Here is a 27505-nt window from a genome sequence, read left to right on the forward strand (position 1 = left end):
CTCAGGTACTGCCAGGTGTTTTCTTGGCATAGGGACCACGGGAGGCAATTTATGCAGCGCACCCCTAAAAAGAGAAAACAGACACCATTGTACCTAAATGACTCCATGAGAACATCAATTATACAACCTTACTAGGCTGATTCACTTCAGTGGGACATTGTCCTTCTCATTTTATGCTAGTCAGTTATTCTATATTATTATGCAGAAAAAAATATATATAGTGACATTTTAAGTAAAATGTAATATGCTATATGTCACTGAGATGCAAACATTTGTAAGATTAGTATATGAAAGGGATCCATAACTATATATAATGGTATATGATTAACATTTAAATAGAATTAGCTAAAATATTCTATCATGTCTATAAATTACACTATTTGTCATTATGTTACATTTCTATCCATAAATCACATTGTTACATATTGTTCATGTGATATCTGCACAAAGTACTTACGTGCATCTCACAAGCACAATGTCCCTGGAACTGAGCCTGTTGTCCTTCCAGTCCGGTCCTATGGAAAAGAATATAGAAATAGTACAGTTATTATTGTGTCTGGTATATGTTTTGATTCAGTAAATCAATGGATTATAGTTTGTAAGTATAAACCACTATTAGTTCCTTTTGTTCCCAGGTCAGTCCCTTCCTTTTCCTAATATGTAATCTAGTCCTGTGCAATAGACACTATTCCATTACAGCATACCCCAAGGCAGCCTTTTTTTTACTTTTTGGAAAATATATTTTCTATTAACCACTTAACCACTAAAGGTTTTTATTTTATGGTCACAAAATGTACCATAGATAAAATATTGGACAACTGTAAAGACCAGCATATGTACACACCTCCCAACCATCCAAGCATGGTAAGTTTTGGGCCAACTACAATTTGTATGGCTGCGATAAGCCGCGATGCAGATTGTTAGTCCACAACTATGATAAACAGAACCCTCTAACTTTGAATTGCAAAGAATACCTGGAGGACGAGTCTCAGCTGAACATTAATTTTTCTGGCGCCCTCAGGGATCTTGTGGGCCAGACTCACATGGTGCGCCTTCACCTGCAGGAGGAAGGGTGGACAGCAGAGAATCACTGACACTGGCACACTCAGAGTACACAGGGAGACAAGATAATATGGAGTAGTAACAAGAATGACCAGGATACAGTGATGGAGTATTCCCCAAAGAGGTGGAACAAAGAGTATATAATGATAAAGTATAAACAATCACAGTTTCACACCCTGCACCCATATGCTTTAATACTTACCCCTCCGAAGTCCCGCATCAGGCTGTAGAGCTGGACAAAACACCTGTGTCATTTTATGCATGCACACTAGGGGAATCACGGGGAAAATGGTGGGCGCAACATTTTTCCAGTGACCTGCGCACACTTTAGTGCCCGTAGTCTAAAGGTGCAGTGCTGAGAGCTGCTGACCGCCGGAGAGAGAGGAAGGGGCCCAGACAAAGACCACACACGGGCCCCCTCCTCTTTAAAAAAGCCCATGCTGACAGCACTTACCTCAGGTACTGCCAGGTGTTTTCTAGGCATAGGAACCACGGCCTCAGGCACTGCCAGGTGTTTTCTTGGCTTAGGGACCACAACCTCAGGTACTGCCAGGAGTCTCAGCTGAACATTGATTTTTCTGGCGCCCTCGGGGATCTTGTGAGCCAGACTCACATGGTGCGCCATCACCTGCAGGAGGAAGGGTGGACAGCAGAGAGTCACTGATACTGGTACACTCAGAGTACACAGGGAGACAAGATAATATGGAGTAGTAACAAGAATGACCAGGATACAATGGTACAAAGAGGATACAATTCCCCAAAGAGGTGGAGCAAAGCATATATAATAATAAAGCTTAAACAATCACAGTTTAATTTTTATTAATGTAAAACCATATATATGTAGATATATATATATATATATATCACACAAAAACAATGCCTTCAACTTGCGCTTCAAATATAAAATATATAGAAGATAAATAACAGTACTTGATAAGTTCACAAGCTGCTCCCTTCACAAAATCCCCTGTTAGAAGGATTAGACAAAAAAACACCAAATATATAGGAAGGGGCGCTAATAGTAATTTGTAGTCTGTAAATGATGAATGATCTCAATCTATTCTTTTTGTAATTCAATCTTTTAGTAGAAGGAGATACGGTGATGACCCAGAAATCTTGTTGTCTTCTCTGAGACTGTATGATCCACGTTGTAACCTTTCTCTCGAAGGAATTTTTTTGTGTGGATAACCTTTTACTAGAAATAAACCCTCGCACCAAGGGAAGAACACCCAAAATTTAATAAGTCAACAGTTCATGTAAACATGAATATATTTATTCCAGTATAAAATCTGTTTTGGTAAAAAGTCTGTACAAGATATTTTTCATAGCAAAAACAATAAAACTCAGAATAAGGATAAAGCACAGCATTTGTTTTACAAATATTTTATATAAGGTTTCCCCACCTTTACATTCTTTGATTCACAAATTGTGGGGACCCAAAACAAACGTGCTCAAAACTGTAACTTACGCGTTTCGCCCTAATAAGGGCTTCCTCAGGGGTAGTTTTAACACTACATTATAACAATAGAAATGGGTGTTAGACATAATAGTGCGAGTTAGCTATAGTAGATTTAAATAATTTATATAAACGGACATACCATAGGCATAATGCCTCACTAGACCAGTAGATGGAAATATTCTGGGATCCAAACCTTAAAAATCTATACAATGCCTACAATTTAATAGAAATAATTTCTCAGGGCTGTAATGATTAGAAATATAGTACTACTTTGTCTGATTTGTCAAATACTCACAGAAATTTTTTTAGCCAAGGTGACACTTATTTCTGATGGTATATCTATAGAACCATATATACACCAGATAGATACCTAAAAATAAGTCAAAGAGGATATATAAACGACTTCTCTTCTCTTATAGGACAATATGGATAACGTTACTCTCTTATAATTATTCATCAAAGGAATATATAGATATATAAATAACTACTCCTCACTTATAGGAGAGTATGAGTAACATTACCCTCCTATAATTACTCGCTTTATAAGTCCCCAATAGATAATTAGGTAGTTGTAATCCTTACCACAAAATAGGCTATGTATAAATAATTAACCTGAAGTACAGGAGTATTAATTACAATGTTTACAACATATCTGAATTGTGGGCATTCAGAGACCAGTAATTCCAACATTTATAACATAATGTGTAACATACATATAATTATCTTAATCGCAAGCATTATGAAAAAGCAAGTATAGTCTTACCTGGACCTGTAAATTCAGTCCTGACAACAGTATTGAGCACATGGTTAGTGTAGTGTAGGAATTCCTATTTATTCACCTGGGCTTAGTGAACTCACTTCCTCCAATAATTACTTCCCAGTGACACTAAATCTAATATAGTACTTTAATTCCTATGGTAAGCATACTGCTTTTTATTTCTTAACCTAGCTCACGTAAACATTTATATGTTTATCCGTGTCAAACTTCTAATTCCAATAAAACAATGTTTATATTGGCCTAATTTGGTATATTTACCCATCATACCTCCCGTGCGTGTCATCCCGCTTTTTGTGATTGGTGGCGTGCGCTCCAAGAGACCTGGTCACGTGGTCGCTGGCCCACGATCTTATTCCTTAGGACTTGATCACGTGATCGTTAGTCCGCGATCAGGTGATCTCCCTAGTGTGCTTATGCACACTGCTCCGTCATAGAGCTGAGAGCTTTATATGGATACTAGGGGAAAGACTGGGATTCTCCGTCTGCGGCCATTTTGTATATGACATACTCGTCTTAAGGTGGTTAAATTCTCAAAGGAGGGAGCTTTATATTAACTAATAGTTTTAAAAGGAAAAAGAGTTTTTTATCTAATGCTAATACACAAATAAAGAGAATCATCTATCGTATTATTAATTAAATAAATCCATTATTGAAAAACATAGATCTTATAACGGCGGCCATTTTGTTAAAGATAATATTTTATATTTTATTTTGTATATAGTATTAGATATCAAACATAAAATGTAAAGTATATCATAAAAAATATTTTCATGGCACACATTACTTATACATATATACTTCTTTATATATATAACTGATCTTATGTATAGGGATAACTATATGACAATACTAATCAAATTCAACATTCAGCACTGCTAACAAACTATAATAATAACAATAATAATTTTGTTATTTTGGTGCTTAAAAATGAATAAATATCTCTCTATATAGCCAATGTGCAATATATTTAGTGAACTAATATGACCTCTATTTAATTCTAAAAATAATTAACCTATCACTATATATCTCTATTATTTATCCTAATAGTCTAAATGAGAATATTGTTGTGGTTGCATTCATTTGAACAATAATAAATAAGAAATATATTTAACAGCTATTATTTTTCGGAAATACACTGTTTTCGAAAGGTAGACCAGAATAATTCAGATACCTCTTGAGTTGAGGGAGAAATATGCCAACGGTAGCATCTCAATAATGTTGTAACAAGGGGAATAATAGATCCCGGTCAAGTTGGAATATTAGGGAAAATTAAGTGATACCTAGCACTGAATATTGTGACTATATAATATACTAATGTCAAAATAGGAAACACAGTTATGTAAGAATTTTAAATTTTTGGATTCAAATATTGTAAAATCGATAAGCATTATGAAGAATCTATGTAATAAATTAATTGCGAAGCAATAATGGAGAATTCACAACACATAGGATATGTAATGTTATAAATTAATTACGAAGCACTAATGGAGACTTCACAACATATAGGATAAATAATAGAGATATATAGTGATAGGTTAATTATTTTTAGAATTAAATAGAGGTCATATTAGTTCACTAAATATATTGCACATTGGCTATATAGAGAGATATTTATTCATTTTTAAGTACCAAAATAACAAAATTATTATTGTTGTTATTATTATAGTTTATTACCAGTGCTGAATGTGGAATTTGATTAGTATTGTCATATAGTTATCCCTATACATAAGATCAGTTATATATATAAAGAAGTATATATGTATAAGTAATGTGTGCCATGAAAATATTTTTTATGATATACGTTACATTTTATGTTTGATATCTAATACTATATACAAAATAAAATATAATAAAATATTATCTTCAACAAAATGGCCGCCATTATAAGATCTGTTTTTCAATAATGGATTTATTTAATTAATAATACGATAGATGATTCTCTTTATTTGTGTATTAGCATTAGATAAAAAGCTCTTTTTCCTTTTAAAACTATTAGTTAATATAAAGCTCCCTCCTTTGAGAATTTAACCACCTTAAGACGAGTATGTCATATACAAAATGGCCGCAGACGGAGAATCCCAGTCTTTCCCCTAGTATCCATATAGAGCTCTCAGCTCTATGACGGAGCAGTGTGCATAAGCACACTAGTGAGATCACCTGATCGCGGACTAACGATCACGTGATTAAGTCCTAAGGAATACGATAATGGGCCAGCGACCACGTGACCAGGTCTCTTGGAGCGCACGCTGCCAATCACAGAAAGCGGGATGACACGAGGTATGATGGGTAAATATACCAAATTAGGCCAATATAAACATTGTTTTATTGGAATTAGAAGTTTGACACGGATAAACATATAAATGTTTACGTGAGCTAGGTTAAGAAATAAAAAGCAGTATGCTTACCATAGGAATTAAAGTACTACATTAAATTTAGTGTCACTGGGAAGTAATTATTGGAGGAAGTGAGGTCACTAAGCCCAGGTGAATAAATAGGAATTCCTACACTACACTAACCATGTGCTCAATACTGTTGTCAGGACTGAATTTACAGGTCCAGGTAAGACTATACTTGCTTTTTCATAATGCTTGCGATCAAGATAATTATATGTATGTTACACATTATGTTATAAATGTTGGAATTACTGGTCTCTGAATGCCCACAATTCAGATATGTTGTAAACATTGTAATTAATACTCCTGTAATTCAGGTTAATTATTTATACATAGTCTATTTTGTGGTAAACATTACAACTACCTAATTATCTATTGGGGACTTATAAAGCGAGTAATTATAGGAGGGTAATGTTACTCATACTGTCCTATAAGAGAAGAGTAGTTATTTATATATCTATATATTCCTTTGATGAATAATTATAAGAGAGTAACGTTATCCATATTGTCCTATAATAGAAGAGAAGTCGTTTATATATCCTCTTTGACTTATTTTTAGGTATCTATCTGGTGTATATATGGTTCTATAGATATACCATCAGAAATAAGTGTCACCTTGGCTAAAAAAAATTCTGTGAGTATTTGACAAATCAGACAAAGTAGTACTGTATTTTTAATTATTACAGCCCTGAGAAATTGTTTCTATTAAATTGTAAGCATTGTATAGATTTTTAAAGTTTGGATCCCAGAATATTTGAGGTTTGGAATCCCAGAATATTTCCATCTACTGGTCTAGTGAGGCATTAGGCCTATGGTATGTCCGTTTATATAAATTATTTAAATCTACTATAGCTAACTCACACTATTATGTCTAACACCCATTTCTATTGTTATAATGTAGTGTTAAAACTACCCCTGAGGAAGCCCTTATTAGGGCGAAACGCATCGGGTACAGTTTTGAGCACGTTTGTTTTGGGTCCCCACAATTTGTGAATCAAAGAATGTAAAGGTGGGGAAACCTTATATAAAATATTTGTAAAACAAATGCTGTGCTTTATCCTTATTCTGAGTTTTATTGTTTTTGCTATGAAAAATATCTTGTAAAGACTTTTTACCAAAACAGATTTTATACTGGAATAAATATATTCATGTTTACATGAACTGTTGACTTATATTTTGGGTGTTCTTCCCTTGGTGCAAGGGTTTATTTCTAGTAAAAGGTTATCCACACAAAAAAATTCCTTCGAGAGAAAAGTTACAACGTGGATCATACAGTCTCAGAGAAGACAACAAGATTTCTGGGTCATCACCGTATCTCCTTCTACTAAAAGATTGAATTACAAAAAAGAATAGACTGAGATCATTCATCATTTACAGACTACAAAATACTATTAGCGCCCCTTCCTATATATTTGATTATATAGATATATATATCTATATCTATACAGTATATTTATAAGAAAAAACCTCCCCAAACTCTAGTACACATATATTTTTCTAGGACATGATATACATGCTGAGAATGTTTACGAAGGGAGGTTATGAGGGATATGTATCAAGCCTTGGAGAGAGATAAAGTACCAATCAATCAGCTTCTAACTGTCATGTGTTTGCAATTTTTAGAATCTGATTGGTTGGTACTTTATCTCTCTCCTATTTATGTCTCCAAGGTTTGATACACCTCCCCCTATGTCTGACAGGAAGAGGGTAAGAATATGGGGAGAAGGTGGGAAGGGCAACTACTCTCATATCCTCAAGGGCAGTATAAATTAAAAATAAATAAATGGTGATATTTTATTACAAGAATAGCTTTATTCTAAAACACTACAATAAATGACTAGATATGATATATATATATATATATATATATATATATATATATAATATTGGAATATATCTGTTTTACTAGGTTTATCTGGAGGTTTTTCATGCCTTTGTTCCCATTTCTTAGTTATATATATTTAGCTTATCTTATGCACCTGTCCACTACCAATTATCTTTATTTCATTTACAGTTATAATGGACTATGGGCCTGATTCAGAGCCGGACGCTATTAGCGGACGCTCGTTCTAAAAAAGGGGCCGGATATTTAAATTGTGCGCTCGCTCTTTGCGGTGTGTTGATGCCTCTATGTCTGAGCGAGTGTCCGAAAAATGCGCTCGCTATTTTGTAAAGACGCCCCTTTGCCGTTCGCATCACACGTCATCTCCGGTATTTATTAGATTAATCGGGTACATCGAAAGGCATATGAACTGCTCGCAGTGCTTGAGGTAGGATTTTCTTTCCCCTAATACTGCGAGCAGTTCAGGCTAAAAGACAATCAAGTGACGTGGTCGATGACGCTCCTTTACTAATTATGCACTCCCATTAAACGCCCTTTTGACCGTTAGGCACGCCTGCGTTCGGATCTCCTCTCCCCCGTTTTCAAGCACCTTCCCCTGTTACCACCCACAAATGGTACATTCTGTCAATCAAATTAGCAGCCTCTCGCTGTTTTACGAGCGCACGATTTCCGACCGCAATGACTGTTTTGCGCATGCGCATTACGACAGATACGCATGCGCAGTTGTGCGAACATCGCTCAGAGCGAACGAGCGGCCACTTACGAGCGGCTCTGAATCAGGCCCTATGTTTCTGCAAGGCCATTTGTACTACAAGAAACCTATTTTCCCTTTCTCCATATTGTGAAGAAATTGTGACACTTGAGTAATATAAGATGTAAATGTCAGTGTAATAAGCATTACATTGTATGACAAAGAGATGTATAAATACTAGGACATAAGAAAAGTGTAAGTAGCCACAATAACACTGAAAACACTTACCTCAGGTACTGCCAGGTGCTTTCTTGGTTTATGGACCACGGCCTCAGGTACTGCCAGGTGTTTTTTTGGCATAGGGACCACGGCCTCATGTACTGCCAGGTGTTTTCTTGGCATAGGGACCATGGCGTCAGGTACTGCTAGGTGTTCTCTTGGCATAGGGACCATGGCGTCAGGTACTGCCAGGTGTTCTCTTGGCATAGGGACCACAACCTCTGGTACTACCAGGTGTTCTTTTGGCATAGGGACCACTACCACAGGTACTGCCAGGTGTTCTCTTGGCATAGGGACCTCAACCTCTGGTACTAGCAGGTGTTCTCTTGGCATAGAGACCACAACCTCCGGTACTGCCAGGTGTTTTCTTGGCATAGGGACCACGGCCTCAGGTACTGCCAGGTGTTTTCTTGGCATAGGGACCATGGCGTCAGGTACTGCCAGGTGTTCTCTTAGCATAGGGAACACAAACTCCGGTACTACCGGGTGTTCTCTTGGCATAGGTAACACAACCTCCGGTACTTCCAGGTGTTCTTTTGGCATAGGGACCACAGCCACCGGTACTAGCAGGTGTTCTCTTGGCATAGAGACCACGACCTCCGATACTGCCAGGTGTTCTCTTGGTATAGGGACCACGGAAGCCCTAAAAAGAGAAAACAGACACATTTGCACCTAAAGGACTCCATGAGAATGTAACAATAGCTAAGGTGAATACAATATAATAATGTACCCATCGCTAGATATTATGGTGTGTAATATGGTTAACATTTGAATAATGATAGCTTAAAAAAATACTTCATAATAATCTATTATTATCAATAAATTACATTAATTTTCATTATTTTACATTTATATCCATAAATCACATTGTTACATATTGTTCATGTAATATCTGCACAAAGTACGTACGCAGAGCGTCTTTTAAGACCAATGTTACTGGAACTGGAGGCTTTGTCCTTATGGTCCTTATGGGCTGGCTCTATGGAAAAGAATACAGAAATAGCATAGTTACTACTATGTCTGGTATATGTTTTGCTTCAGTTAGTCAATGGATTATAGTTTGGAAGTGTAAACCCCTATTTGTTCCTATTGAAACTGGGTCAGTCACTTCCTTTGCCTAACCTGCAACTGGAATGACCGGCATATGTCCATATCTCCCAACCATCCCAGCACTGTAAATTGTGGCACAACTACAATTTGTATTGCTAAGATAAGAGGTGATGCAGGTTGTTAGCGCACAACTATGATATACAGACCCCTCGATCTTTTCATTAAAAAAAACAAGAATACCTGGAGGACGAGGGTCTTTCAGCTGCACTTTGTCTTCTCTTGCAGCCTCAAGGATTTTGTGGGGGGCACAAACACGGTTTCTCTCCACCTGCAGGAGGAAGGGTAACAAGCAGAGAGTTAGTTACTGGGCACTGGCACACTCAGAGAAAGCAGGGAGACAGGAGATTATGGATGGGTAACCTACGTATCCTCATACCATACTGTAATACCACAGATGTAGCTTTTATGACTGATTGAGCCTGTAGTATATATTTTTAACATATTTTAATTGGCAGCTGAATTTCTATTAGAAAGCAAAATATCACATTCCAACCAATCTTCTAATAAAACTGATTTTGAATGTTCATAATGTTTGTTTTATTTAATAATAAATCCCTTGTTGCACCACAGTTATACCCAGTAACATAGATAACTATGCCGTTACCCCTTGGAGGCTGCTCACCAGTGTTTTGATGTGCTTGGCCTTGCTCCCGTAGGTGAGTGTGCTGCGAGAGTCTTCATAGGCAGCATCCGCAGGGCTGATGTGTGTGATCATCACCATTCTGCTCCTGCCACTCAGTGTGCCCTGTGATAGATAAAGCTCTGGTTATAGGAGAGATCACTGAGGAATCCTTACACAGTGTAATGAGCAGTTTAAAGATCTACTATTATTTTATACTATGATTGTGAGAAACAAATGATTGCACTAATTATATAATATCATGATAGATTGCAGCCATTGTGTGAGCTAAAACACCACAACAATGTGTTAGGAGCAATATTCCTGATGACTGAGGTTCTGGCATGGATGCTATAGCCACTTCCCTTTTACCCAGTGCCTTAGCATTTTCAAAGGGGGCCACGCACCCCTTTAGTACCAGGGAATAAAGTCTCTAAATTACCCTGTTTGAAAACTCCCATTCATAATCCTAAATGCTTGTATCCCAAAATAATACCTAAGTGACTAATGCTACTTATTCATCAGTCATGGGTGTATCTATGGGATGGGTATAAAATACCGGTGGCTCAATAGCCGCCGGTTAAAATCCCAACGCCGGAACCCTGCACAGTCAAGTTCCAACAAGGGTGGTAAGTATGATATCCCTAACCCTCTTCCCCCTAACCATAACCCTCCATTAGTGGTGTCTAACCCTAGCCTCCCCCCTAATGCCTTACCCAAACCTCCCCTTCCTGCACTCTAACCCTAACCCTCCTGGCGGGGGTGCCTAACCCTAACCTCCCCCTTAATGCCTAACCCTAACCTCCCCCCGGTGTTGCCTAACCCTAACCTCCCCTTCCTGCACCCTAAACTTAACTCTCCCAGGGGGGTGCCTAATCCTAACCCCTCGTCCGAGCAGCCTAACCCTAACGTGACCGGGGGGGTGCCTAACCCTAATCCCCCCCCTTGGTGCCTAAACCTAACCTTCCCATCGCCGGGGACAGTGCAGGACAGTGCGCTACTTAACTCTGTCCGGACGTTCGGAAATTTGCCGCCAGTCGGGATTCCGGCGTCTGTATATCAGCGGCCAGTATCCCGTCCGTCGGCATTTTAACTACATCCCGTCTTTATAATGGGTGCAGGGTATGTAGTGCCCATGTCCAGTGGTCTCACACCGCACACCCTGCACCAATAACCTATATTTAACACACTGTCAATGCTGCTATAATCACCAATGTAGTTACTGGGAGAATGGACATGGGTGCAGTGCCAGAGCCTAATTAGCTCATGTGCCTGCAAGAGAAGGGGTAGGTTTGCATGGAGGGGGCCCTTCTCTCTTATCACTGTCCCTGACATCATATGTGTGTAGGAAAACTCATAGTAATAACATACCTTTAGCAGCCAGGTCAATTTGCTGTCCCGATAATTGATATGGCTGCCTGGTCTCTTGCGTAGCGCCATGATACAATTCCTTAGGGCCAGAAGGGAACGGTTTATATAGCCACTTTCTTTCATGGTTTGGCCACTGTTCTTAGTCTGACATAGAAACAGAAAAGATTATGAGAACACATCTGGCTTCAGTCACGGTATGGATGTGGTACAAACACATAAACTATGATTAAACTATTTATATAATTTACTTCAATTGTGTCATAAAGACAGTGACTCCCAGTCACCTTTTTTTTTGTTAGTGATATTGGTCTAAATGTTTTTCTTACTGCATGTAATTTACCCCAAGCTACTAAAAAATATATAATTACATTATCATCATTGATTTGATACTGGTTTATGTTATTAATTAAAAAATAACTTTAATCAACATTTTACATAATTTGTTATGAGTAAGGTCTCAGTGTGTGGGGGGCACTGAAATAAATGTATGTAACCAAGGGGGCAGTGGCCTGTAACAGATTGGGAATCACTGCTCTATAGCAAGAAAGGCCACACTTAGGGAGAACTACAAACACAAGAAAATAGAGTAGTAAACATGAATGGCACTGGTATAACCCACTAACAAAGAGCTAATTTCACTACAAAAAGATGCAAAAACAAACTACAATGTTCACAAGAGCTTTAATCAAAGAAAATAGTTTATAGTACTTTTCATGCCACCTCAGAATACAGAACAAGAACTACCCTAGGACCACTTAGCTCTCTGATAGTTATACACATAATGAATATCATTTACGTTGCACAATGCAAGAGCAGCTTTGGCCTCGCCGTGCACCTCACTTTGTGCGAGCAATGCCATAAGTAGCTATGGGGCACTAGTACCGCCCCAGGATTGCTGCTGCAGAACCCACACGGGCACCCTGCAGCCTGTTGAGCTTACTGGAGCTGTCGATCATGGCCTGTCTACGTGACGTGATGATGTAATGTGCGCAACATCATGACGTTGCGCTCAGGGGACAGGTGCTGGGACAAGGTACAATTATGCCCTGTTATGGCTCTGTGTGTGAGTGCACCTAGATTTCCATCAGGGTTTAACTTTACCAAGCAAGGTGGCTGCATCTGCGGAGGAACAGAAGAATATAAAGGCAAAGGGGAGGAGTTAGGAGGAGTGAAGGTGTCCCTAGCTGCCTAGCCTAATATGTATGGTGTTGGCACATCACAGCTTCTTGTCGTACAGAGCAGCACTGGAACAAAATCTTGTACAGTGCACATATGGAGATTGTTTCTCTAGGTTGCAGAGACGTTCCATTAGAGCAGATAGCAGGCACACACCCAGACGTGCTCTGGGTGGACTATCTATGCTCACTGGTACAAAACCAAAGCATTTAGCATAGTGCAGTTTTAGTAACCTTCTATATTCCTGAAAATACATTGCATGTTCCTCTTTGTGATTCCGTGGGTTCTCTCTGGGTGCTCTGATATCCTCCAAAATTATATTGGCAGGTGACTTGGCAGCTGGCCAATAAATGGACCCCTGTATGGGAGTGTGTGTATGTGTGCTGGAGAATTTTGACTGTAAGCTGCAATAGTCCAGGGACTGACGTGAATGACAAATATTCTCTCTGTAGAGTAGACAGTGACGACTAGTGGTAAAGCATGAACACTGCAACAGGACAGCAAACTAACGATATACACCTATTTGCAGGGCCTTATTTATAATGGGTACAAGGTGTGCGGTGCACACGGACCCCTGAGTCCAGGGGGGCCCACACCGCACACCCTGCACCAATATTTAGTTAATGCTTACCTTTCCGCAGTCTTTAGAGTACTGCAAAAATCACAGGGAAAATGGCGGTGACCATTTACCCAGTGACTCGTGAATGTGCAGAAAAGATGTCCCTGGGAATAAGGCATTGGCACCATTTTCCTGGAGACCCGCGCATGCGCAGTAGAGAGGAGGGGGCCCAAATGGAGGCTGTAAACGGGCCCCCTCCTCTCTTAAAATACCCTACCTCTTTGGCATTGCAAGGAGAAATACAAAGAAATTATAATGATATGTAAATCACAAGTGATACCTGGGATGCTCGCTCTGATCCTGCCAGGTCTACCATGTAAAGCTTGCCGGTGCACACTCCATCACTGCTCGCCTGCTTTACGGTGACTTGTAACACAGCATGGGAGCGGGATGAGGTCTTATTGGCAGCTGTGGCTGCCTTAGAGCGGCGCTTGTTCCCTTTCATCAGTAATGCTATGGCCTGAAAAAGAGTAATATAGATGCACCAACACTTGTGGTTACACAAAACAACTCATTACAACTATTACACCCATGTGTTATAGCTACAATGGGGTCACTACACCAGCGATCACATAATCATGGGCCCTCTTATTAATTCACACATTAATAGGTTCTTTGCAGACAGCAAACCTGTTTGTATTAGTCTGTACTTATATAACATTGTTATTTGTACCCCCTTGTTCAGTGCTGCAGAACCCTTAGGGCGCCTTATAAATAAAAGGTTATAATAATAATAATATAGACAGGGATGACTAGTGGTAGAGCATGGATGCTGCATAAGGGTAGCACAGACTAATGATAGTCACCTCTTCAGGGCTGCTGGGGAAGAACTCAGCGATCCCTTCTATCCTGGTGTTGCCGTAGGGATCCTCTCTGAGGGTCAAACATCCAGAGGACGGTCTTAGCAGATCCTGAACGGTTTCATTGTAGACCTGAAAATGTAATGAAGGAATAATCGCTCTCTGCAATACAACCACGAAAAGTGTGTAATCCACATTTACTCTCTGGAAAGGAGTTGGGTTACTTGTGGTTCTACAGATGCTGTATATCAAGGTTTTTCGGGGCTAGTACATACATGGCAGGGGCCCATCTGAGCTTTCAGTTCTGCACCAGTCCCCATGAATCCTCAAAAAAGCAGAGTAGGGGTCCCCTCAAACTTTGCTAGGGGGCCTGATAAATGCTTGTTATGCCCCTGATTGCACATATAGAGGCGTCATTTACATCATCATTCTGTGTAGTTGCATCCGGCCCCTCAGCACCGGCAATAGACGCACATCCCAATATCTGACTATGCATCATGTCTATATACTTAGCCTATGCATGTTTGCCGCTGCGTGTGCATGTGCAGTATGTAAATGTATATCTTATACAGAGACCCCCAGAGTTCCATCCAACTCCAAATAAGACACATAGAATATAAACCAAGCACATATCCCTCACATATTTACCTCAGCATAGGACAATGATACAGAGCATTTATTTGGCCCTCTCTGCTTTTCAATGGTCTTATATAGATCTTTCAGAGTGCGGAATATCACTCCGGGCTCATGACCATTGCCCATCATGGTAAATGTCTTCCCGGTGCCTGTAATAAATATAAAGGTTTTAAGCATACACTCACCGATGTTACAAGAAAGAATGGCAGATATGCAATTATACAATGTGTTGTGTCAGTAATGAACAGTGACAGACATCATGTGACTAAACCAATATTCATCAGGATGCTGCTCATCAGTTCACTCTCTCAGGAATGTCACCGCTTGTTAGTGATTGGATAGACTGTGCACTATTGTATATTTGTTCTGTCCATAAAATGCTGCCTATCACATTTAGTGATGGGTGCACCTATTCTCTGGTCAGTGAGAGTTAGAAGCAGTGCTATTCACAAGCTACCATGCACCTAACGCCTCACTTTCTGGAACCACATGGATAATTGCACAGCCCGTAAGGAAACTAATAGCTCACAATTACTAACAATACAGATGGTCCACATGTTTTTACCAACACTCATTTCACCAGCTCACTACTTTTACACATACAATATAAACAATTACACTTATGATTTAATAACATTATGTTTACCTGTTGGGCCATAGGCAAATATAGCAGCATTGTACCCCGAAATGATACCATCCACTAGGTTCTTCATTGTGGACTGATAGACATGCTCCTGAAATGAGACACGTTTATTGATGCTACATAAGCAATCATGCAAACATTTTAAAAAAAATGCTCTATACTTAATAAGGAGAAATGCTCCTGTCAGTGAGGGGTAGTCTGCACCTTGGTGTCACCCCTCAGCGGGTGACATCCGGGTGCAGAATGAACCCCCCTTGTGATGCCAGTGATCTCAGGATTACAATCACCTGGGTAGCTGCTTGATCAAACACCTGATTAAAGGTAAACTTCCTCTCTCTGGTCCTGCAGCAACGCAGAACGTCATCAGGATCCTCACTAGGGTCCTGCAGTAGTACTGTCTGTAAGGAAAGAGAAGACACGTGTTCAGTATATGTCACCAGGTTCTACAAGCATCTCTGCAGCTGGAGGAGAAGATCTTAAGTCCAGTTTGTATTACTGGATGATGGTGAAGTCACATATAGGAACGTGATCCGGGAGTATAAAGTGTTATTTGTCAGCATTTAGCACAGTTTCCAGAAACATTTTGCTGCTATCTATAATATCTCTACTAGTCACTGGTTCTTAGGCCCTTAAGACACAGAATGGTCTACCTCATAAGCCTGGGGGTCCGTCCAACTGTGAGACATGTTATAATAATTTATTGGATTGTGCCTCAAGTGTTTTGCAACCAATTGTGGAACTACAAGTCTCAACATACCCTCCTTATTGGAGGGAAATGCCATATGTTACTGTCCATAAAATATGAGCATGACATTTTTTCCCTACTAAACAGAGAGCCCTGGATTGGGCAGATAGCGCAAGATGGAAGATGTTGTCCGGCCTCTCTGCAGTATAAACATAGATACATCTTCTCCTATCACTGTCTTCATAGGATATAGCAATAGCTGATGTAGTGCTGCATGTGCAGCCTACAGGGGTGTGTGATCATTCAGACCAATAGCATACCTCCCAACATTTGCAGGCTGCAAATAGGGACACCCGCGCGCTGAAGGCGCGCGCTCCCGAAAAGATACATGGCCTACCCATAAAAGGGGCGTGACCTATCGGCACGCCCCGTTTACATCACTATGGGGAGTGCCCAGCATCTCCAGGATGTTGGGCTGCCCCCGAGCTTCCCCTTCGTGCTGTGAATAGATGCGCACAGCATCTATTCACGCTCTGCATACACATACATGTACGCTCTGCATACACGCTGATCTGCATACACGCAGATCAGCGGTGTATGCTTCTCCCAACTTTCCCCCCACCGCGGGACACTGCGGCCCGCGGGTGGGATAGCGGGACAGACCCCAAAAAATGGGAGTGTCCCGCTGAATGCGGGACAGTTGGGAGGTATGCAATAGGTAGCCACAAGCAGAGAGCTCCCCAATTCCTATTGGTCTGTGAGGTCACACCCCTGTCTGACAAATATAATCAGCTAGTTAGTAAGAGGGAGGAGCAGCTTAGGAGCCCAGCAATGGTGTTTTGCAGCAGGCCCAGCATTTGCATAGCCCAGCAATTGTCCATAACTTCCCCATTTATTGTGCACAGAGAGGCAAAACCTGGCATTATCTGAGCAGCAGGTCATTACTCTAATTTGCTTATGGGTATATGGGGACCGTGGATAGCGAACCACCTCTGATACACAAAGCTACTTATTTAGTTTTTATCATATTTATTTATAAACACAAATACATATACAATGTGAAAAATCAAAGTGAAAGTGCTATAACATAAAATAATGTCCTTTAAATAACAAATACATCTAATAATAGTAAACTGGTAAGAAAACTATTTTAAAATTAACTGTGTTCAATATTAAACAAATTTAATTATTTAAACTAAAATAATGTTATTAGCATTTTCATACCTTCTGCCCGAGCTGGTGTATAATGCATGGGGCGCTGCTCTTAGCCTCTGTCCTATTAAATGGACGGATGCGTAGAGCGACCTGTGAAATAATGAAACAGACATAAGAACAATGAAGGATTTTTAATGCCAATGTAATCTCCCAACCTAACCTATTCTGTGCCGAGAGAAAGGACAATTGTCTTGGTCTGACTTAGTTATGTGTAATAAATAAAGGACTATTATACAGTTGGAGTCAGTTGTAAAACCCCAATCAGTGAGATGAGTTAGTATCTCAGTAATATGGCAGCATCGGTAATCAGCAGGAAGGATAACTGGCTGCAGGAATAAAGTCATAGGGGGGAATCCAATTACAGGAGATAAAACGTTAATGTGTATTAACTTAATGGGCTTATTGCCCTTTAATGTCCCTTATCGCCTGTATATTGAATTGGCCGGTTTTATTTTACCACTCAAATTTGTCTTCTAATTGAAGCCCCACTATAGAGGCAAAAACAAAAACCACTAATATAAAGCAAACCAAACAGTGATATAGATGCACTTCCCCTTGTATATCAGCATTTCACAATAGTTTTGCTTTTATTTTAAATATTTTCACAACCTTAACATAATTATTAGAAAGTCTGGAAAGCTTCTAAGCAACACATAAATACTCCATAGTAAATAGTATAAATACAGAGAAATGGGAGTATTTAAAACTAATGTATCTAACTCTACCCTGAACTTATATGAAATCATATAACAGTGACCTATTATCATTAGCCATCAATAATACAGTTATTCCATGGCGGCTCTATAAGAGATACTTACAGTCACTTGATGGTCCTTAGGATGGTTATTTCCTGTCTTCTTCATCGTAAAATCATTTTATCAACTCAGAAATAAGAAGAGAAATATCTGTACTGTCACTAGTCCAGCAATATCAGATATGACACAGGAGGCATCCAGCTGCCTTGTTATACCCATCACACCTCCAATAGTGACATCATCAGTTGCCACTATGACATCACTAAGTGCCCTGGCAGGGGGGGCACTGCTATGTATCTCAGGCAGGGCTTAGAGGGTTTATAGTAAATAAAACACCTAATTGGGATGAGCAGAAATGAAATCATTACATACAGCAGTGATGTGTATTATCTGTGCGCTATGTGTGTGTCTGTTATACATTCAGGCCCATACTATGCATCAGTGGAAACATATAGAGAGGGAGGCTCATGTAGTGTTGGATGTACATCTATTGTTCTGAGTCAGATATGCACTTTTATACTGTATCTACATTCCATAAAAGTGCATAGGCCTCCATAGTCAAACTTTGGCGCCACCTACACTTATGATTTCTTAGGACCTGGAGCAGTGGCATGAGGAAGGGAAGGAAAGGGGGCGTGTTCCCTACCTGCCTACCCTCCCGGTTTTCGTGGGAGGCTCACGATTTTTCAGGTAACCCCCTGCACCCCTGGAAGGTTAGGCAATTCTTCCGCATTCTGCCCACTTCCTAGTGAAGTGGGAATGTCAGCGCGGATCGCGTTTTTGAGCATTGGAGACGGGGCCTAATGATGCGATTCTATGAAAGTTGCGTGATTTAGCCCCGCCCCTAGTTGAAATATGCATAATTGCAGTGAATTCACACAAGGGGGCGAGGCATAATGGTGAGATTCCAGCAAGAGACGTAGCTTATCGACGCGATCTGCCCGGCTTTGCCCCCAACTCTGCCTACCTGCTTCACCTCCACTGGCTTCTCCCAGGGAGGAATGTTAAATAGTCGGCAAGTATGGCGTGTTCTCATAATTATGACTGAAGCAGGCCTGAAGGCAGATACACCTGCCTGGATATGTATATAATGTGATGGCTGGAGTGCTGGTGCAACCATACACAATGATGGTGACAACCAGCAGCATCAGCTGGTCACTTCTGATTGGCTGATCATGTACTAAGCTCTCCAGCTGATAGAGCTTTAGGCATCTATTGTACTAAGCCTTGGATGGAGATAAAGTACCAACCAACCAGCTCCTAACTGTCATTTTTCAAACATAGCCTGTGTGACATGGCAGTTAGGAGTTGATTGGATGGTACTTTATTTTTGTTCACTTTATCTCCATCCAAAGCTTTGTAAATAGACCCCTTAATCATTAGCATCTCAGCTATGATTAGGTCATCAATTCGCATTACTTATGCTGGGCATACACTATGCCAGTGTTGGCTAACCTTGACACTCCAGCTGTTGTGGAACTATATATCCCAGCATGCCCTGCCACAGTTTTAGCATGCCCTAATAGCAAAACTGTAGCAGTGCATGCTGGGTTATGTAGTTCCATAACAGCTGGAGTGTCAAGGTTAGCCAACACTGCACTATGCATACCTCCTAACATGACCCTCTCCAGGAGGGACACAATGCTCTGGTCCAGGACTTCCCTGGTAAGAGTCGGGGCTGCAGCGCAGTTCAAAAGTCAAATAGGGGAGCCACACCAACTGTCATTTCACACGCTGCCCAACATCACTGGCTGGGACTCACTGGCAGTTAGTGTGACTCCCCTATTTGAATTTTGGACTGTGCTGCAGCCCCACCTCTCGAGCTGCCACCAATCATAAATTACCAGGGAAGTCCAGGACCAGAGCATTGTGTCCCTCCTGGAGAGGGTAATGTTGGGAGGTAGCACTATATTATTATCTGTCAGATATCTGTCCAATCTGGCTGGTTGGAATGAAAATATGGTAGTGTATGGGAGCAAACGACAATCGACCATGTGCTCACAAACACTGGAAAACAGACAAAAATGGTCATTCAGAAAAATCGGTTAAATCCAATTAATTTAACTAATTTGAACAATCTTTTTTTTTTTTTTCCAGTGTTTGAGGCCATATGGGTGATTGTGATTTAATTCTGTGATAGGCATCCGCATAGCAATACCACCACTGGCTAATTTATTGGCTGTGATACATTTATGCATATCATATCTGGTTTTATAATGCAGTTTGGCATGTGCAGCATGAGGTATATGGGATTGCAAACCTCAAGACTTAGGATCCTATTCCAGTTTTTGGCCTCCAAACTGCAGGATAGTAAATATTGTGGTTTAAATCTTAAAACCTCATCTAATTTATACTGGTTGTCAAAACATACAATAAACTTCCGCTTAGTAAATGAATCCCTTGGTCTACTAAAATGCCATTTTCAGTGCCTTGACCATTGCTCTATGTACATCATGACATCGCCATGTGTACAGGGATGTAGCCAGGGGCATAACTATGTATTTAAAGGCCCCATAGCAAAAGTGTGTACGGACCCCTATGTACCACCCAATAGTGAAAAATGTATATAACACATGTAACTTTTACAAGGAAGATAGGCCCCACAGCATAGCAACATTTTGAACGTGCCCCTGCCCCAATGCTCCGAGAGACACCTTTTTCTACATCAGTTGGAAATTGTTTGCCCAATAGTAATGCCCAAGTTAATTTTATGCCCCATAGTAGTGCCCTATTTAATTTTATGCCTCATAGCGCCATAGATAACTTATTATTATATTATTACATTTTATATCCCATTGTAGTATCTATTATTATGACTAGTAATGCCCTAGCTCAATTTATGCCCCATAGTAGTGCCCAAGTTCACATTACACCTAAAGTGCCCTTAATTCATTTTATGCAACATTGTACTGTCACCATTTAAAATATGCCACATCGTAGTGCTGCTAGTACAAATTATGCCAAATAGTGCCCCCAGTTCATATTATGCCACACAGTGTCCCCAGTACGTTATGGCATATTGAAGTACTCCCAGTTTATGTTATGCCACATTGTATTGCCCAGTTCACATTATGCCACATTGAAGTGCCCCCAGTTTATCATAGTACTGCCTCGCAGTTCATATTGTGCCACATTGCTCACTACAGCCCCAGCTTACTCTACAAAGGCTGTAATAAAGGAGAAGCCTATAATCTAACAATGTTGAGCTAACTGATTAACTCAGCTGTGCCTGTGAGGGTAAAATGAGAGCATGAGAGATGGATCATATCAGTGTGGCACTTTACTGAGAGGGATAGACAGCGATCACCACCTATATGAGCTCTGATGAGTTCCTATTATCAGGCTGGGCAACAGGTCAATTGCTTAGAGGGCAATTCCAGGAACTTGGTTAACAACTATATGACTTGTATCCCGGGCCACCTAAGCCTCTGAGCCCCATAGCAATGGCACCCCCTGGACCCACTATAGCTACACCCATGGGTGCCTATAAAGGAAGAGCTGGAGAGAAAATCTTCACCAATAGAAGAAAGAGAATTAAGAATCATGTTATCCAACAATATCTCTCCTCTAAGTATAATATAAAATGATGTATAAATGCTAGTGATAGACGCGCTAACTCTGCCACCCTGCCTGCTGAGTGAAGGCGGTTTTACTGATTGCTCTGGTGTTCCTATTACCATAAGTAACCTGCTATTATGAACCTTTCCTACTGGTGTTTAGCAATTGACACTCACCGATACTCTCAGGAATGCAGCATATAATAAGCATTGTGCAAGATTTTTAGGAACAGTAGCTTTTAGAACTTAATAGTAATACTGAAACGTTATTAATTAGTGAAAATAAGAACACACACACGAAGCAATATATAAATGTGTTTTACATGGGGCTCTGCTTCATATTATGCAGCTTTGTACTAGAGATGAGCGGGTTCAGTTCCCCGAGAACTGAACCCATCCGAACGTAAGGGATCCGAGTCAGATCCAAGTCAACTCGGGTTTTCCCGCCTTACTCGGATCTAAAAACAAGGCAAAACGTCATCATCCCGCTGTCGGATTCTCACGGATCTGGCTGGCTGTTGTCCTGTCCATAGGGGCTGGCTGTTGTCCATATATAGAGGCTGGCTTGCTGTTGTCCTGTCCATAGGGTCTGGCTGTTCTGCTGTGTTATCCTGGAGGTGCTCTGTCCATAAGGGGAGATCTTCACCCCCAGTGTGAAAAAAAATAAATAAAATTGTGTGTGTGTTAGCCATACCTGTCATCAGGCCGGGTTAAGGTCTGTGGGGGCCCCTACATATATGTCAAATATTATTTGAACTTGAAATGCAAGTTCATTACACTTGTGTGTGTGTATATATTGTGACACAGTCAGATTAGGAGGTCCCTCTCCTGGGTAGGGGACTCCTTCCTTACACACACACACAGCAGCAGGGAAGCAGCACACCAGTCTGGATGCGAGTACAAGCTGGTCGGCGCCAGTCTTTATTGTGCAAAACAGAAACAACAAAAGAAACCATAAACATAAGTCCTAGCCCTGTCGGGGCACTAACTTCACAGGTGGTTCCCTCACTACCAGAACTTGACAGGGCCTAATGCCCTCACCAGCAACAAAGGCACAGCACAACACTCACAGTTAGGTTTTCAAGTGTCTCTGAGCAAACTCCCTGTCTGCTCTCCCAGGTGAGACAATCAGCCCTCAACACACTAGGCTTATATTTGCCACTCTCAGGTGGAAACCCTAACAAGCCTGTTACCAGGCTGCGAGAACCAAAACCTGGAGTGGCCGTAGGTGGAGCCCTCCCTCTCCTCTCACCCACAACCCCCAGGTCCCAAACTGGCTTTTCAAAAAGCCGAGACTCAAGCCTGCTACACTGCAGACTTTCTCCTGGGGATTTAAAACACATAAGACAGGATTCTGGGATAAATGTCCCTGTCACAGACCACTTTACCAGTGATCCTATCACAATATATATATATATATATAACTATACATGTGATGCCTTGTAGGTCTTACAATAGACACAGCAGCCATCAGCACAAGCCATGAGGAACACATTGAAAGGGAGCCTTGGCGGGTGCCCACTCTCCGGCAGGTCTTCTCTCTACCTCACCTCTGGTGTGTCTCACGAGATAACATCAAATCTCTATGTCTACAGTGAGTGAAGCTTCTCGGCGGCTGCTGAGCCGCCGAGGAGACCGTGGACAGTAGCAGAGACAGCTAAACGTTGTGCTCCGGATTTGGTTAGTAAGTGTGGGGGAAACTGTGTCGGGGCCCCGGGACTGCCACCCATGTCGCTCTGCCTGTCCTTAACGTAGGTGCGCAGAAGTGCTGTGCAGCTGTCTGTTAAGGGGCTGCTACCTCTTTCAGGAGCGCTCTTCACCCCCAGTGTAAAAAAATTAATTCTGTGTGTGTGTTAGCCACACCTGTCATCAACGTAGGTGCGCAGGGGTGCTGTGCTGCTGTCTGTCATGGGGCTGCTGCCTCTTTCAGGGGTGCTCTTCACCCCCAGTTTGAAAAAAAATATATATTTTTCTTCTTCTTGTAGATGAGGTACAAAAAAAAATTTAAATTGTCTCCGAAAAGTCACAGATCCCCGAGGAGAGTCCAAGTGTGTCCGTGTTTGCCATGTGTGAGCCTGACCTTTCTAATACTGTACTTGAAGAGGATCATACTTCCACCATTTGTGTGCCCTCTGCAAATGTGGGGATGAGCAGCAGAAGTCAACATGCTGACGTAGAAATCGAGGATGCTTCTGTGGAATTGCACGAAGAGGATGAGGATATTTATGTAGTTGGCGATAACAACAAGGATGATGAGGATGCTGATGATGAGGATGTTGATGCCGAGGATGTTTGTGCAAAAACTGTAAATCACAATCAGGCAACAGTTGGGAAAAATCCCATTGTTGGCATGATTGGGCAAAGGACCAAAAAATCCACATCCCATGTGTGAAATCATTTCCACCCAAATCCGGACTACCTTTGCCAAGCCATTTGTAACCGTTGCCATGTAACAGTGAGTAGAGCTTAACCTTCTTGGAACCTCTTCCCTGTTACATCATTTGCAGCACATTCATCAAATTGGAAACGGTATTGAAACTTTGGGAACAAAAAAAAACAATTAGTCCAGTGTCACCAGTCTGCTCCCATCTATCTGGATCCAAGCGCCTGCAATATCCACCACCAACACCTGCATCATCATCATCCTCATTCGTGATTGGAAGTAGTCCTGCATCCAATATCATAAGGACTGACTCCTCTCCTATCCGTTGTTCCTCATAAGGAACCTTGAGTGTTATGCTTGCTGCTGCTGCTATGAGTGGATCTCCATCCCAGAAGGGGACCAGTAGTTCAACCAAACAATTGACTGTCACACAATCCTTGATTTGGCGAAAAAGTATGACAGCAAACACCCAGTTGCACAGCGGATTACTGACGCCATAATAGCTATTCTGGTATTAGATGTGCATCCAGTATCCACCTTTAAAGCAGTGGGTTTTAGACAGTTAATGGAGGTCCTGTGTCCCCGCTACCGTGTCCCTTCTAGATTCCACTTCTCTAGTATAGCAATTCCCAATTTGCACAAGGACATTAAAAAAAACCTTATTAATGTCCTCCGAAATGCCATTGTGCCCACTGTCCACTTAACCACAGATATGTGGACAAGTGGGACAGGGCAAACTAAAGATTACATGACTGTGACAGCCCACTGGGTAAGTGTATTGTCTCCAACAGTGCAAACAGCAGCAGCATCTAACAAATGCCAGCTCATTCAGAGGCAGGCTACACTGTGTATCACTGGTTTCACTAAGAGGCATACCGCCGAGAACCTCTTAGAAAAACTCAGGGAAATCATTGCAAAATGGCTTACCCCACTTGGACTCTTCTGGGGATTTGTGATTTTTGACAATGCCAGCAATATTGTGCGAGCATTACATCTGTGTGAATTCGAACACATCCCATGTTTTGCTCACACAATGAATTTGGTGATGCAACGTTTTTTTATAAATATAATTTATTAATGGTCGGCGCTACGCACAAAAAGTAAGGTATCCCAACCTCGTGTAGAACTAGATCAACAGGGGTAAGTGCAAGCGCTCTGAGTTAGAATTATGGGTATGGTTGGTCAATAATGTAACGATGACAAAAGTCTAATTAATGGGCATACGTGAGGTTAATAGAATAGGGGGGGGGGATTGAGAGAGAAATGGAATGTGTAAGTCCTGGTGTGAACCACCGTGTAGACTGTGGGTAGGGTGTTCACTTAAACACCAGCTCAGTCACTTTACAATCCGAAAGAAACCTGGGTCAGCAATAACTTGTGGCAGTATGTTCTTATAAGATATTGATGGTATGTATCAAGCAAAAAAGGTTCCCTTTTGTCCACTGGTATAATATTCGGTCTCCCGGCTCGCCTCCTCAAACGTAACCCATATGCGAAGAAAAGGAGAACCGAAGCATCAGGTGCAGGTAAGCAAGAGTGATGTAAAATATGGTGTATTGGTAAGGACTTACCCGGATTCTGCCGCGGGTCCGCTAGTTCACCTGCAATCCTTGCTCGACGGTCCAATGTGTGTGGGTATGGGGGTGGCTGTTAGTCCGGCTGGACCATATATACACTATTACATGGACTCAATAGGAGTATGGATGATGTTTTTATTGCCGGTCCACATACAATATGCTCCTTGTGGTACAGGTATAAAAGGGCAAGTATAAAATAACAAGAAACACATTCACTGGTGGTGTGAAGGTTCAAGGTTCAAAGGTGGGTCGCTGTAATGTCCCCAACACGTTTCGTCCCCTGTAGGGACTTTTTCAAGGGTAGGTGATCTGGAGGGCACAGTAACTGGCTTTAAATACCTGTATTTAGCCCCACATGCTGTGAGAATTAGGCCACTTCCGGGTTCGCGCTCTCCACTGCGCGTCAGTCACGTGACTAGGGTGTGCCTGACCTAGTAAACAACGTGCTGACTGCGCATGCTCGCTGTAGTGAGAGCGGACATAGCGCCTCATGTTAAACTGATCAGCGTCTTCTCTACGTCTCCCAGTTAGTAATAGAGCTGAATTGGTCTCCCCTGTCTCCGTACTGTGGGCGGCTATTTTGGGTAGGATTTGTTGTAATGGAATCCTGCCATAGAGACGTGTTTACAGTGAAAGAACATTGTACACTTTCAGACTAATCACATTAATGTTCATGGTAAACACATGTGTATATACCTCATTGCTCTCATTATCAATAATCAGTCTTTCTACTGATGTAGGGTACATGCTAATGTGTTAAACTGTCTATTGCCGTGCAGAACGGGGGGGAGGAGGGGGGGGTGAGAGGGGACCTCTTACAATAATGTCAATCAGTATAGTCCTCAAACTAATTCCAACCTCCTAACTTGTGATATGGGATCATAGTGGGTTTAAATATATGATCCTAATTTCTTTCCTGCCAGATTAAACTTGGAAGGTATGAAAAGTATAAAAATTTGTAATCAATTAACTAGGACCTTGGTAAGGTAAATTGATCTATGTGTATTGTAATAAAACCTAGAGTGTGAATACTTTTGCAATAGACATCAGGTTATTATTCTTAATGTTCAGAAAATTATAATAAGAATGGTGTTAAGAACTTAAAATATTTGGTGTAACCTGCATGTTTTGCGGTCACATCTCAATATTAGCGGTGCAGGTTTAGATTCTCAGCCCATAGCTAGAGCCTTAGGGGTCAATATTAAGATCTTCCGGTTGGAGAGTTCGCAATTCGAATATCCACCGGCTTTCTACTCTGTCAATTCTGGTGATGTGATCCCCACCTCTCCAATTGGGCTCAACCTTTTGTAATCCAGTGAATCTAAGACCCTCTGGATTGCAGGCATGCACTGTCCTAAAATGGTCTGACACACTGTGCCCTATGAAACCTTTTTTTATATTGTTAATATGTTCTTTGATTCTGGTTTTTAAATTACGTGCGGTCCTTCCAACATATTGAAGTTGACAGGGGCATCTCAATACATATATAATGTGGCAACTATCACAAGTGATAGTTTCCTTAATTTGACATTTTTTTCCTGTTCTGTCTGATACAACTTCTGTTGTTGGTGCAGTGCTTCTGTATTTTAATTGTGTACATGACCGACACCGGCCACAATGATAGAAGCCTACATTTACATTGCGTCCCTCCAGGGTTTGTTGTCTTGAAGTGGTTCGATTCGGTTTAATATGATTAGTTACTAATTTCCTACCAATGTCTGGTGCTTTCCGGAAAACTACATCCGGTTGGGTGGATAACATAGGGTGTAGTTTATCGTCCATATGGAGTAAACCCCAACTTGTTTAAGTGAAGACCCTACCCACAGTCTACACGGTGGTTCACACCAGGACTTA

General features: G+C 41.1%; 1 protein-coding gene across 1 annotated transcript; it reads right to left on the reverse strand.

Moving 5' to 3' along the window:
• On the reverse strand, positions 1–27433 carry LOC148535493 (uncharacterized). The gene is made up of 16 exons (XM_088462618.1): positions 27290–27433; positions 17389–17469; positions 15767–15877; positions 15483–15570; positions 14849–14985; positions 14207–14332; positions 13681–13860; positions 11606–11749; positions 10238–10360; positions 9796–9883; positions 9415–9484; positions 8515–9148; positions 1517–1690; positions 975–1058; positions 458–515; positions 1–64 (listed from the first exon to the last, which is right to left on the reverse strand). The coding sequence occupies exons 1-15, from the start codon at positions 27431–27433 to the stop codon at positions 465–467; spliced, it is 2235 nt and encodes a 744-aa protein (XP_088318744.1). The 3' UTR covers positions 1–64; positions 458–464.
• Between the last annotated feature and the right edge of the window lie 72 nt (positions 27434–27505).

Source organism: Taudactylus pleione, unplaced genomic scaffold, assembly GCF_031769625.1.
Source record: "Taudactylus pleione unplaced genomic scaffold, aTauple2 ptg000051l, whole genome shotgun sequence".
Lineage (NCBI taxonomy): Eukaryota > Metazoa > Chordata > Amphibia > Anura > Myobatrachidae > Taudactylus > Taudactylus pleione.